Genomic DNA, 14,627 nt, shown 5'->3' on the forward strand with positions numbered 1-14,627 from the left:
AGTGGGGGTTTGGGTTCTTTTACATGCATAGCTGTGTACTTGAAGAGTTGCGGGTTAGGCTTCCTTTTACGGAGTTTGAGTGTCAAGTTCTTAAGCAGCTCAACTGTGCTCCCTCACAGCTTCATCCAAATGGATGGGCTTTCCTTCGATCTTTTGAGGTTTTGATGGAGTTTCTGGAGGAAGTGCCGTCTGTGGATTTGTTCTTTTCCTTATTTCAAGCTAAAGGTGTTTGGAAAGGAGGCTGGGTAAATTTCAATAGCACTCCGGGATTTGGGATTTTTAAACTGTACAAATCTTCTTTTAAAGACTTCAAGGAGATGTATTTTAAAGTTAAGAGCTTAGAAGAAGATTTTCCGTTTTTTATTGATGAAAACCTTGCTGAGAAATTTCCCCTATTTTGGTGCTCGGAGCCGCAAAATATACTCGGTCCGGAGGTTATATCGCCGAGGAATGAGTGTCTGATAGAATTTTTGGTGGAGAATGTTGATCGAAAAAATTTGATATCGATGTATGAGTTGCTGAAGTGGGAAGAGGATAGGGTTGCTGTTGTAGAGTATCTAGGTGAGTTTCTAGGGTTTGTGTTAATGTTTGTGTTTCTTGTTGAAAAATTCTAACATGGTATGTTTTCTTCAGGTGGGAAGTATCCTGGCGTTTCTGCTGCATCACTAAGGACGCGGTTTAAGAATAAAAATTTGGAAAAAGAGGTGTCGTCATCTAATGTTGAGAAGGTTGTTGGTACTGGCGAGGTTTCGCAGCCTCGACAAGGGCGGAGGAAAGTTATCGCGAAGAAAAGGAAGAAGTCCGAGCTTGTGGAATTATCAGATGATTCTGATGAGAAAGAGTTTGGTGTTCCTCTTGAAGAGTTACAGGCTTTTATGGGGAATCAAAAAAGGCTGCACGAGATTTCTGAGGAAAGTGAGGCGTTTTCGGTGTGGGGAAAGGAATATCCTTACATGGCTGTTGTGGATGAGTATTGCCAATCGTCGGCCGATGTAAATCTTGCCAAGGAGGTCGGGGATGTGGCTGTTGGGCAATATATGCAGGTAACAAGTTATTGATGTTTTCCTTATTTTTCTTTTTGTTTTCTTATGAGTTTGTTTTGCCCTCCAGGTTGTTGGGTTGCGCCTTGCAAGTTTGGGTCGAAGTCAGGAATTGAAACATAAAGGAGTGGCTGCTGAGAAAGGTGAGGTATCTGTTTTGAAGGAAGAGTTGATTAAGTGTAAGAATCTTGCTGCTGAGCTTCAAGCTCGTTTGACTGATACCGAGAAGTTGCTGAAGGAGACTAAGGAAAGTTATGCTAAGGATGTTGAGGATTTGAAGAAGAAGGAAAGCGATCTGGTGAACGTGCAAAGTCGGTTGATTGAGGTGACTGCTCAGCTTAAGGATATGGAGAAGAAAAAGGTGGATGAGATTTTGGACTCGTTTGTTGAAGGCTTTGAGAGGGCAAGGTTGCAGGTGAAGTTTTTAGTTCCGGATGCCGATCTTTCTGGCATGGACCCTGGGAAAATAGTTCGAGATGGTCAGTTAATTGAGGATGATGGGGATGCGGAAGATGAGGCCGATAATGTTTAGGTTAAAAAGACCTTTGTGAATTTGTTTTTTGTTCTTGTAATCTGACTGTTTTTTGTAAGCAGATAATAGTATGGCTCCTGTTTTTGAGCCTTTTAAAGTTGACTTGTTTGAAAATTTGGTGCTTTTTGTAAAAAGCTGTTTGCATTGTTCGGATATATTTCCGAGTTTATTGGCGTTTAATTTGATAATTGCCGTTTGGAGCTTGGACGAGTATTGGTATTTGTCCGAGCTGGATTGATAGTTTGATAAGATCGATTTGATAGAAAGGATAGGACATTTGTTCGTCCCTTGTATATTCGGAATTGTTTCATACAAAGGTGCAGGTAGGCTAGCCTCGTTAAAACCTCTCCAAGCAAAACCCTTTGGGATAAAATCTTGGCAGTAGGAAAAAGAGTACAAGCCTGTCCCTGCCTTTTTAACTATAAAATTTCTTTAAGGAGGATACATTCCATGTACTAGGTAAGAAGTTACCATCTAGTGTTTCTAATTTGTATGCTCCTTGGCCGAGTGCTTGGGATACTCGGTATGGACCATCCCAATTAGCTGCGAGCTTTCCATGTGTTGGTGGTTTCCGAGCAGTTTCGGTTTTGCGGAGAACTAGATCTCCTGTGACGAAGTTTCTGTTTCTCACCGCTTTGTTGTATTGTCGAGCTATGGCTTGCTGCGCTGCGCGTTGCCTCAATGTGGCTATGTCTCTTATTTCTTCGATCACGTCGAGCTCGGATTTCCGAGTCTCGTCCTGATTTTTTATGTAAGTTCGGATAGAGTTCTGGGAGATCTCCAGGGGTATCATGGCCTCTGAGCCATATACCAATCTGAATGGTGTCTCCTTTGTTGATGTTTGTGGGGTGGTGTTGTATCCCCAAAGTACTTCAGGTATTAATTCGGCCCAGAGTCCTTTGGCCTCGTCTAGTTTCTTCTTTAGTGCATGTAAGATGACTTTGTTTGCGGCTTCAGCTTGGCCGTTCGTTTGGGGATGTTCCACAGAGGCGAAGTGTTGTTTTATTTTTAGATTCTGCAAAAAAGCTTGAAATTTTTGATCGGCAAACTGGCGACCATTGTCAGTTGTAATATGCTGAGGTATGCCGAAACGGCAAATAATGTGCTTCCAAACAAATGTGATTGTTTGTTGTGATGTTATTCTTGCTAAAGGTTGGGCCTCCACCCATTTGGAGAAATAATCAATTCCGACAATAAGATATTTTACCTGGCCCGGTGCCGTAGGGAACGGCCCGAGTATATCTAGACCCCATTGGTTGAATGGCCAACTGATGTCTGCGTGATGTAACTGTTCGGCAGGTATGTGTATCAGGGGTGCATGTCTTTGGCAATTGTTGCATGTCCTGATTTTCTGTTTGCTGTCGTGTGTTAAAGTCGGCCAGAAAAACCCAGCCCGGAGGACCTTTGATGCTAGGCTCCGAGCTCCTGTGTGTGTCCCGCAGACTCCCTCGTGTGCCTCGGCTAAAGCTGTTTCTGCTTCGGACTTGTTGAGACATATGAGTAGTGGCCGGGTATAACCTCGTCGATATAGTTCTCCATTTAGGATTGTGAAGAAGGATGCTTGCCGCCGAAATTTTTTACTGTTTTCGACCCCTTCTGGCACAACACCTGTTTCTAAATAGTGTATAAAGTTCATCCTCCAATCTGTTTCCTGTGAAACACTTAATGCGTTTATCAGAGTAACAGTGGGTGATGTTATTGTGAACTGGTGTAGTGTGGTTAGAGTAGACTGAGTACTGCCGAGCTTAGATAAGAGATCTGCTCTCTGGTTTTGTTCTCGAGGAATATGTTCTATTTCAAATTTGATAAATTTCTTTGAAAGTTTCTTTACTAGTAGCAGGTATTTAGAAAGTAGAGGGTCTTTTACCTGGAAGAGGTCATTTACCTGCTGTACGACTAACAAAGAGTCACAATATACCTTGATCGTCGATATTTGAAGATCTGAGCAAAGTCTGAGTCTGGCGAGTAGTGCTTCATACTCGGACTGGTTGTTGCTTGCTTTGAAGGCTAAGTGTATTGAGTGTTCCAAGATGAATCCGTCGTCGGCTTCAAGACGAATTCCTGCACCACAGCCTTCTTGATTTGAGGAGCCGTCGACAAATAAAATCCATTGTTTTGCATGATCTTCTTCAGATGGTATGGTAAGTTCGGCAATAAAATCTGCCAGGAATTGTGACTTGATTGGTCCTCTGGATTGGTATCTGATGTCGAATTCAGACAGTTCGACTGCCCATTTAATTAGTCGTCCTGCAACTTCTGGTTTGTACAGCACTTGTCTTAGTGGGTGATCTGTTCTGACATGGATAACGTGACTCTGGAAATAAGGTCGGAAACGTCGCGCCGAGAATATGAGTGCTAACGCGAGCTTTTCAATCCTTGGATAGTTAAGTTCGGCATGCTGTAGAGTTTTGCTAACAAAGTACACTGGATGCTGAACTTTGCTTCTTTCTGTAACAAGGGCTGAGCTTATTGCCCAATCAGTTACCGATAAATATAGAAATAAATCCTCCCCTTGTAGGGGTTTTTGTAGGATCGGCGGTTGTGAGAGTGTTGTTTTTAATTTTGAAAAGGCCCTCTCACAATCGTCGTTCCACTCGAATTTACTTTTCTTTTTTATTGTTTGGAAAAAAGGAACAGAAGTTGAAGCTAAACAGGGAACAAATCTGGAAAGTGCGGCAAGGCGTCCTGTGAGGCGCTGGACTTCTTTTACTGTTTTGGGGCTGGCCATGTCTAGCACTGCTCGGCATTTGTCTGGGTTTGCCTCTATTCCCCTGCACGTCAGCATGAAGCCTAAGAACTTACCCCCTTGGACGGCGAAGGCACATTTCTCGGGGTTGAGGCGCATGTTGTATCTGCGGATTTGGCCGAATATTTCTGTTAGGTCTGTGATGTGGTTATCTTTTTTGTTCAGAGAGGTCGTTTGTTGTGGAACTGTGGCTGCGCTTTTGGATGTGACCACTAATGTATTTGTCTAGGTGTCCTTGTCTTGCTAGTCGTTCTAAGAGGTCTTTGGCGACCACACAATCATCAGTGTTGTGGCCGTGTTTTTGGTGGAAAGCGCAGTACTTTGATTTGTCCGCGTGTTTTGCATCCTGGTATGTGCCGGCCTTTCTTGGTGGCTTAATTAGTTTGGAGTTCAAGATCTCCTTGATTATGTCCTCCCTTTTGGTGTTGAACTGCGTATAAGAATCAAATCTGGGTGTTAGTTTAAAACTTTTCTTAATGGTTGAACTCTTATCTTCTTCGCGGAAGTGTGACTTGTCAGATTTCCGAGCTTGTCGGAGCTCCTCGATGTCAATTTGTCCTTTTGCTTTCTCACGAAATTCTGCTAGGGTCTTCGGTTTTGCTACTGCGATTGTTTCCTGGAATTTTCCAGGTCGGAGGCCGCTTTTAATTGCGTGTAGATGGACTTCGGGATGGAGATCTGGTATGTTGATTGCGACCTTGGTAAAGCGAGTCATGTAGTCCTTTAGGCTTTCGTTCGTTCCTTGCTTGATGGTGTTCAGGTAATCGGAATCGTGCAAGTATATTGCAGATCCGGCGAAATGTTCTTCGAATAACTTCGCCAGCTGATAAAAGCGCGAAATGGAACCTGCAGGCAAAGCACACAACCAATCAAGTGCAGGACCGTCTAAATAATTCGGAAAACAACGACATAAAACTGTATCTGAAGCACCATTGACGATCATTATTGATCGGAATTTCTTTATGAACTTCTTTGGGTCTCCAAGTCCATCGTAAGGTGTGAGGGTCAACGGCAGAGTGAACCTCTTCGGCAGTTCGAAATTCATTACTTCTTCTGTGAAAGGGCCTACAAGGTCCTCGGATTCTTCTTTCATGTCTTCCTGCTGCTGCTCTTCATGTTGAGCGGTTTCTGAAACATGGGTCGGTTGGGATTGATGTTCCTCGTCCTCCGCCTGTTGGCGATGAGCATCATTGTGTTCAATCCGAGCATGATTTAGTTCGGCAATTTGAGCAGCCATTATTTGGTTCTCGTTAGCCATCCGCTGATTAGCTTGTTGTAGCTCAGCTACCATTTGCATGAGTTCGGACAGTGATGGAGGCGGTACGTCAGCCATGGATGTAGATGGAAATGATGAGACCAAAAGAAAAAATATGATTTCCTCGGCCCCACGGTGGGCGCCAATTGATCTTGCCTGGAAAATAGGTCGGCTTCAACTCCTCAAGGTCGGCCGAGCTATACGCTGCAAGATCAACAGCAAAATAAAGACGAAAAATAGTGATAAAATTTTCAAAATAAGAATACAACATTTAACTGACATCAGTAACAATTAGTTTATAAGTTCTTTGATCTTTGGTCATTACCAATAAAGGGTGTTTTTAATAATTATTTTTATGTGCATGATATTGCAAAATAAAATTATAGGAAGTTTATGATTCATATTTAATACTATATCTATAATTTAAAATAAATTTTTTAACTATCATAATTTTTAGTTTATTTTATTTATCCAATAATAATTAGACATATCACAAAAAATAACAAACTTATCCTTTATTTTAGAAAAGATTTGATAGATTTTATTTAAGAAAAAAAAAAACTTTATAAAAAAGATGTTTTAGTATTTTCATTGAAGTAAATACCTTTACATTATTAGGTTCAAAACCTTGTGTTCAACTTGAGTTTATTAAGCCATATTGACCATTGAATAACGAAAGTAATAAAATCACTATAATCATTATATCCTTTTCTAGACACAGGAGAGTATTTACAAAAGCTCCAAATAAAATATAAAAAATTCAATATGCTAAAAATCATTTTAGCGAAAGTATTAATTTTTTTCATATAAATGTAACTAGCTAGTTTGTAATTTATTACTATGCCAAATATTTACTTTATCTAAAAGAGATGTAATATGTTCAGTTTATATTCTAGAAAGGGGAAAATATTATATTATTCCCACGAAAGCATATTTTCATTTTAAAACGATTTTGGAAATCTTTAACTATTAACTTTTTCGAAGTAAAACGAAACTTTAAAATAAAATATAATATTATCATGTGGGAACACTGTGTTTATATGGATTTTAAATTAAAATTATGCATTGATTAACAACGTTAATGGTGATAATTATTATTATCCTGAGATACACAATTAAACAAAAATTAGTGAGATATCAAAATAAAAAAATATAATTAAATATAAAACTAATAATACAGTCCAATGATGAATAGTGATGAGTTGCTATCGTTCGATCCCGTTATTATGTTATTGCTTTTCACTTCCTAATATAATAACGAATATTTTTGTAGTTTGTATGTTGTGATCATGAAATATTATTGTATTTTTATAACTCTGAATGAACTACCAATTAAAGTTAAAGCTAAGAGAAATATTTTTTCCAATTTGGTAGGTGACACAAGGTGTAATGAATGTGAATCTGCTTTCTTTGCTAAGTCAATAAACAACAGCGTTAAGTTGTTTAAGCTAAGAAAATGTTATCAGTAGATATATTAGTTGCATGTGACAATTTCATATTTTATTTATTATTCGATGAAGTATAAATTTTAAACTACGTTTACATTATATCCAACAATAAATGAGTTGTAAATAAATCAGCATATATAATATATTATAATTTCTACCATAAATAACACAATTTTTAACTGACAAATGCAACAAGAAATTAAAGATATAGTTCCATGCATCCACATATAATTGAAGAAATTACCTTGATGGTGATACCCTATATAGTTTGAAATTTAGGTAACATATGTTACGTGTGTATGTGTGTGTGTGTGAAGTGTAAACTAACCATCCTAGAAATTAGTATATAATATCATAAAAGTAAACTTGCACGACTGCACTTCCATTCACATATTTCTTAATGATGATAATAACATCACATTATTCATAAGAAGAATATGCATGCTTCTTAGTTCTTAAATAATTTGTTGCTTCTTTCTCTATATATATATGCACAACTACCAATTATTCACAGTCACCATACTCATTACTCTATCTATTATTTCTTCTGAGAAATTAAGCTCCAACAATATGGGGAACATAGCTGGTTCTAACAATAACACAATTCTTCCCGTTAACACCACATTTAAGCTTCCAGCTAATATACCAGTTTGGCCAAAAGGTGCATACTTTCTACCCTTTTTTATTGAATCTTTGATATTATGAGAAAAATTATTGTATACTTGTATATGCCTTAGAAATATGTATAGTCACTTACATTAAGGAATAAGTTTTGAGGCACATATTAAATGTCATGCAAGTATTTCCCTAATGATAAATATATGAATTATTGAATATATAGGTGATGGATTTGCAAGTGGAATCATTGATCTCGGTGGTTTAAAAGTATCACAAATTTCAACATTCAACAAGGTTTGGACAACACAAGAAGGTGGACCAGACAATTTGGGAGCTACATTCTTTGAGCCAACAGGAATACCAGAAGGGTTCTTCATGTTAGGATCATACAGCCAACCAAACAACAAGCCTTTCTTTGGTTTTGTTCTTGTTGCAAAAGATGATTCTTCAACAGGAGCATTATTAAAGAAACCAATTGATTACACATTGGTATACACCAGCAATTCCACCAAGATCAAGCAAGACAAAGATGGCTATGTTTGGTTACCAACACCACCTGAAGGATACAAGGCCTTGGGACATGTTGTTACCAACACACCCCATAAGCCATCATTGGACAAAATCATGTGTGTGAGGTCAGATTTCACTGAGCAATGTGAGACATATTCATGGATTTGGGGACCACAAAAGAGTGAAGATGACAAAGGTTTCAATGTCCATTCCATTAGGCCAACCAATAGAGGAATCAAAGCTCAAGGTGTTCTTGTAGGAACCTTCTTAGCCCATGTTGGTGCTACCACAACAAGCACTATTCCTCTTTCTTGTTTGAAAACTTCCAACATTAACAACTTCTCTTCTTCAATGCCTAATCTACCCCAAATTAATGCATTAGTTCAAGCTTATGCTCCAATCATGTACTTGCACCCTGATGAAAAGTACCAACCTTGTTCCACCAATTGGTTTTTCTCAAATGGGGGCTTATTATACCACAAAGGTGAAGAATCAAAGCCTGTGGCGATAGAACCAAATGGCTCAAACCTCCCACAACTTGGTTCCAATGATGGGACATATTGGTTAGACCTTCCTAGTGACAAAACCAACCATGACAGGGTCAAAAAGGGTGATTTCAAAACATGCCAAGCCTACATTCATGTGAAACCAATGTTTGGTGGAACATTCACTGACCTTGCAATGTGGGTTTTCTACCCATTCAATGGTCCTGGAACTGCAAAACTAGGACTCATAAGCAAAGTTCCATTGGGGAAAATCGGCGAACACGTGGGGGACTGGGAACATGTTACACTAAGAATAAGCAACTTCAATGGCTGGTTGTGGAATATTTACTTCTCACAACATAGTAAAGGCCAATGGGTGGATGCATCAATGGCTGAATTCCAAAATGGGAACAAACCAGTGGCTTATTCTTCATTGAATGGTCATGCTTTGTACCCAAAAGCTGGCCTTGTTCTTCAAGGTACTGGTGACATTGGAATAAGAAATGACACTGCTAAGAGCAACATGGTTGTGGAATTTGGAGTAGGGTATGAGATAGTTGCTGCTGGTGAGTATTTGGAGAAAGAGATTGTTGTGGAACCTCCATGGTTGAACTACTTTAGGGAATGGGGTCCTAAGATTAACTATGACGTGAAAGAGGAGTTGGAGAAATTGGAGAAAGTGTTCCCTCTTTTGAAAGAGCTTCAAGATATTTTGCCGAGTGAGCTGTTGGGAGAAGAAGGCCCAACAGGGCCTAAGGTTAAGAACAATTGGGGTGGTGATGAAAGTTAGAAGCAAAAATACAGAAATTATTTTTTATATTGGGACTTTTTTGGTATTATGCAGGTGAGTGGGGTTAATAGAAATTGGCTGGGGGAGTGCGGAGTGGTGATGAGTACATCTCGTAGGTGGCGAGAACATGTCAGTTTCATCTCGTGGGTAGCGAGAAGTAGGGGTCGCGGTCGCGGTCGCGACACGTATGTGTGGACACTACAAGTTCTGTTCATAATGCATGATACATTTTCTGTGACCATCAAAAAAGGCAGTAGAAGATACCCATAAGCATGCATGAAAGTAGCATATTGTTAAAATAAAGTGTGATTATTAGAAGTGTGGTTATTAATGGAGAAAAGTGTGATTTAAGTTAAAATGATACAAAATTTAATTTTATAAATTATTTATATCAATATATACATATTATATTTTTAGTATTGTTTTTCTTTTAATATGTACATTATTATCATTAAAGTTTTTTTTAGAGTAAATGTCATTTTCGGTTCTTAACAATTTGTCCGATGGACTTCTCACCCCCTAAGAAATCTAAAAACCCAAATCGGTCTCTATTTACTTTGATATATGTAAGTTCCAGTCCCTGCAACCGGTTTCGAGCAAGTCACTTGCTGATGTGTCAGAAACTTGTTCACATAGGTTTCTCTCCTTCATAATTGAGACAAATCACTCCCTAGACCTTTGTTGAAACATTGCGTTTCATAAAGAGCGTTATTCCATAAAACACCTTCCTCTCCCTCATCATTTACATTTGCCCCTAATTCTGAAAATCTTTCTCCTTCCTTCCAAAAGAGCATTACGCTGAGGACGTGTGAGCGTGTTGCACCACTGTGTGGGAAGACATTGACTGCATTTCGCAAGTTTCTTTGAAACAATAAGGAATGTTTCGTTCTCTTCTACTTACTTTATATTTTACTGTAGTCAAGTTGAGGAGTGTGTCAGATAGTGGGAGTGAAATTAGCTTTGATAACTCATTTCTCCTCTGCATGGTGATTATGGGTGGATGGGGTGAAGCACTAGCTTTGTTTGATAAGTTAGGGTTGTTGTGAAACTATAATAGTGATGTTAACTTTGAAAGTTTCTACCTTTGTGTTTACTGATGAGTTAAGAATTCTTAACTGATAGACAATACAGTCTTTTTGCTGTTGATTAAGTTTGAAGTTTAGCTCTATTACTAAGTTGTGGTTTGGATTTTTACAGATGTCTGTGTTTGTTGTCCCTGTTTTTCATCATGGTAGGTGTTCCGAGGGTTACCTGAAACTGTAGGTCGATCTCAGATGAGATCTTCTGTGTTGATCAGAGATGACGTGTCCGGCTTGTGCGTGGTAGCCGGAGCTGTCGCGTCCGACTTGTTGGACTGGCAATGCTACTGATCCTTTGTCACCGGAGGGTGGTGGTACCTACAAGGGACTCCGATACTTAAGTTAGCAAGGGTATTGAGCAGGTTTTTTGTAGAATCGGAGTATGAGTTATACCTGGGTGCTCTAGTGTATTTATAGTAGTGTGGAGTGACCTTTCCTGGAGATAAGATAGTTTATCTTATCTTATCTTTGAGTGGAGTTATCTTTATCTCTAAGGGAACCGCCCTTATCTCTGTAGGCTTGGGCTGCCATTGGAATTGGGTTGTGTTCCTCTGTTTGGGCGCTTTTTCTGGGCTTTTCTAATGATTTGGCCGACCTCCTTGAGAAGAGGTCGGGTAGTTCTGACCTGAAGAGGTCGGTCAATTCAGTCCGGGTCGTACAGCTCGACCCAGGGTATGAACAGTGCCCCTGCTCGAGCGTGGTCTTCCTTTTGAGGTTGAGTCCTGGTTTAGGACTTTGGTCCTTATCTGGAGAAGCCGAGCTCAAGCATCGTCGATCTCTTTTTGTAGAACTCCCCTTTTGAATGCGAAGCGTTTTTCTTACTCCTTTTAGCTTTGAAAACGCGCGTTTCTTGCTTTGGGAACGTGCGAGGGTTTTTAATAACCCATTAACTCCTCTTCTTTGCCGTTTTTCCCTCTTTCTTTTTTGAATTGTAAAAAGACTTTTGCTTTCCATTTTCTCTCTTTGCTTCCTGAAACTCCATTTCTTATCCTTCTGTTTTCTGGCTCGCCTGGGATTCTTTGTTTTCAAGTTTTCGCACTTCTCCTTATGGCGCCATTGGTGACTGTTGGCGCTTCGTTCTTTTGAAAGGTGATCTTCGGCCTCGTTGTTGTTTCAACCTCTCAGTGTTCATCATCTTCTCCCCTTTGCAGGTTAGTTTTCTTTCTGTTTCTTTCTTTCTTCTTTTACTTCTTACACTGTTCTTCTTCCTGCTTGCATTGTTCTATTTTTTGGAAAAATTTTGATCTTGCTTGAATTTATGTTGGAAAGCTTGAACCTTTTTTGTATCGTCGTGCTTGATTGTTGCTGTGATGCATGTTTTTTGGAGTTTCTTCGACTTATGTATGCTCCTTGGCGTATTCCTTGATAGTTGATGCTTTTAGGATTTTGCATGTTGTCACTGCTTCTGATCGTATTCTTTGATTTTGAAGCTTTGGAATAGCCACTTTGTTTGATTCTGAAAAAAGATTGCATCTTTGATGATTTTCATTTGGCATGTTTGACGTCGGCAGTTCCTTTTGCTGATAGACTGTGAAAAGATAGTAGCTTTGATGACATTTTTTTATTTAACTTTCTTTTTTCGAAGTGTTGCTATTTAAAGTCTTCTTTTTCTTGTTTGAGAGATGTCGGGACGTAAGGTGTAGATTTTTCCTGAAACCTTGGTCTATTACTGCCTCTAAAGGATGCCCTTGGACCTTGGTTTGAGTCTTGGGGCTTCTTTTTGCTACTTTTCTGTCCTGTACGCCTTAGATCGAGTTATATCCGTATTTGCCCGAGCTGTTTTCTTGATTTGCCCGAGCTGTTTGATTAGTAACCATTTTCCTTTTTCTTATTGTAGGACTAGTTGGCCCATGTCTTCTCGCAAAAATATTGTTGAGACATCCTCCAAAGTTCTGGAGGGCATGTCTGACTGGCTGGACTCCCTCGTCTTGATGTGCGTCTCGGTAGTCAATTCTGAATACTGTGTGGAGCTTAGGAAATATCATAGGATTTGTAGTAGTAGAGATCAAGAGAAGAACTATGAGTTGGTAGTGCCAGACTCTGATGAGAGGGTTTGCTTCCCTTCTCTGACCCAAGGGGAACGCCCCTTCTTTTATGCTTATGATTACTTTTTTAGCCAGATGAACATTACCCTTCCTTTTATCTCTTTCGAGACCGATTTGATATAGTCATGTAATGTAGCTCCATCCCAGCTCCATCCGAATTCCTGGGGCTTCATTAAGATCTTTCAGTTTCTTTGTCAAGAATTGGATGTCAAGCCTTCTCAAACTCTCTTTCTTTATCTCTTTGTCCTGACCAAACCTGGGACTACCAAAAAGAAAGCTTCTTGGATTTCTTTCCAGTCTGCTTAAGGACATAAAGTGTTTGCTATGCATGACGAGTCCTTTAGGGACTTTAAGAATTACTTTTTTAAGGTCCGAGCTATTGAGGGAGCTCGACCATTTTTCTTAGAGTCGAACAATGAACCTGCCTTCCCCTTGTATTGGCAAAAGAATGTTGTGGTATCTAGATACTCGTGGGAGATTCTTGATGAGGTCGAGCAGGCTTTTTGTGACTGTGTTGGAGGATATTTGGTGGCAACCTCCTCATCTCGATACAAAAAAATTTTTGGGGGACCCCTCTCTTGTCCGAGCTGAGCTAGTTAGTGACCGACTTCTTTTTGCTCTGTTTTACTTGCCTTTGTTTCTTTTCTTTCAGTTTTGTAACTTGGTTTTGCTGTGTTTTTTTTAGAGATGGCTAAGAATAATGATTCCATGAAGGCCTTTAAGAAGGCGAGGAAGGCTACAGCTGCCCAGAACATCTCGGCTAAGGCTGCTGGGGAAGGATCTTCCCAAGTTCCTCCTAAAAAGCCGATCTTGAGCGCTTCTGGGCCGAGGAGGGTGATTCCTACACCTCAGGTTCATTTGGTCGACCCTTCCCAAGCTCCTGATACTACCTCTTCTCCCACTGCTGGCCCTCCTCCGAAAAGACAGAAGACTGATGAGCCTTTTAATTTGGATGCCCCTGATTTTGATGCCATTGGATTTGCTGATCAACAGATTGGTCCTTATGGTGTTGTTCTTACTGATGATGTATCCATTCTTCATCATCTGGATTTTATTACCCGAAGCATCATTAAAATGGCACATATGGGGGCAGCTTTATTTCGAACTGCCTAAGATCTTCCAGTTCGTGCGACCAAGGCTTTTATGGAGGAGGCCAAGTCAGAATATGACAGGATCAAGGGTTTGAAGGAGGAGCTTGAGGTGAAGGTGGCAAAGCAGGAAAAAGAGTTAGAAGGTGAGAAGACTCGGGCTACTGCTGCGGTGGCTTCTGCAAATCTGGCCGAGGAGATGGCACTGAAGCATAAGGAGAGCTATGTCCTAACTTATAGTGAGATGGTAGAGCTCAGGGAGAGGTTGGAATCTGTTCAGGCTGATTATACCGAGCCCTAGGGCCATCTCGTGGGCAGTGTGACTTCTGCTTATGAGAATTTGAAGGATCAGATCCGAGTTCTTGCTCCCGAGCTCGACCTGTCTCTCTTCAGTTTGGACAATATTGTGGAAGATGGAAAAATCGTCCTTGCCCCAGATGAAGATGATGATGATGTAGATCCACCTCCTGCGCCATCTATCAAGGCTTCAGTTGCGCCGAATCCCCCAACTCCTGCAGCTGAGGTCGGCCATCCTGAGTCGGATCCTGATGTTCAGATCCTGAACCGGCCGGATGGGACCGTTGATGCTGTCCCCCTTTAGACTCGTCCTCCTTCGCCTTGAGATGCCGCCACTGGAGAATCTTTGAAGCCTTTGTAGTTTTTGCTTATGTATCTTGATGTGTATAGCCCAGTCTGTGGGCTTTTGAACTCTTATTTTGATAATTTGTGTTTGACTGTGACTTTGTAGTTGCTTTTCCTTTAGCAACTTTTATTAGAAAAACAAATACCCTTTGAACTCTTGAGGTCGACCTTCTGGTGGCCTTCTGAGTATTGATTATAGTAGCTTTGTTTTTCTTTTTGATTTTTGTTTGCAATCTTTCGGCATTTCGAGGAATCTTCAAGAGTGTTGGAGCCTTTTGCTTGTCCGAGCTCTTTTTTGATTTCCTTAGTGTTGGTTTTGGTCGAAGTGACTGCTAGCCTTGTTTGACTG

The 14,627-nt window shown here is 40.1% G+C and overlaps 3 protein-coding genes across 4 annotated transcripts; 1 reads left to right on the forward strand and 2 right to left on the reverse strand.

Moving 5' to 3' along the window:
• LOC107611213 lies at window positions 1,988-4,417 on the reverse strand. Its single transcript, XM_016313168.1, has one exon. The coding sequence runs from the start codon at window positions 4,415-4,417 to the stop codon at window positions 1,988-1,990; it is 2,430 nt and encodes an 809-aa protein (XP_016168654.1).
• On the reverse strand, window positions 4,467-5,651 carry LOC107611212. The gene is made up of 2 exons (XM_016313167.1): window positions 5,249-5,651; window positions 4,467-5,164 (listed from the first exon to the last, which is right to left on the reverse strand). The coding sequence occupies exons 1-2, from the start codon at window positions 5,649-5,651 to the stop codon at window positions 4,467-4,469; spliced, it is 1,101 nt and encodes a 366-aa protein (XP_016168653.1).
• On the forward strand, window positions 7,470-9,782 carry LOC107614212. Of its 2 annotated transcripts, XM_016316442.2 has the most exons (3): window positions 7,470-7,682; window positions 7,863-9,410; window positions 9,521-9,782. In XM_016316442.2, the coding sequence occupies exons 1-3, from the start codon at window positions 7,511-7,513 to the stop codon at window positions 9,538-9,540; spliced, it is 1,740 nt and encodes a 579-aa protein (XP_016171928.2). In that variant the 5' UTR covers window positions 7,470-7,510; the 3' UTR covers window positions 9,541-9,782. The 2 variants fall into 2 exon arrangements, with proteins under 2 accessions (XP_016171928.2, XP_020965245.1); XM_021109586.1 differs by having other exon boundaries at window positions 7,471-7,682; window positions 7,863-9,782.

Source organism: Arachis ipaensis, chromosome B08, assembly GCF_000816755.2.
Source record: "Arachis ipaensis cultivar K30076 chromosome B08, Araip1.1, whole genome shotgun sequence".
Taxonomy (NCBI): Eukaryota; Viridiplantae; Streptophyta; class Magnoliopsida; order Fabales; family Fabaceae; genus Arachis; species Arachis ipaensis.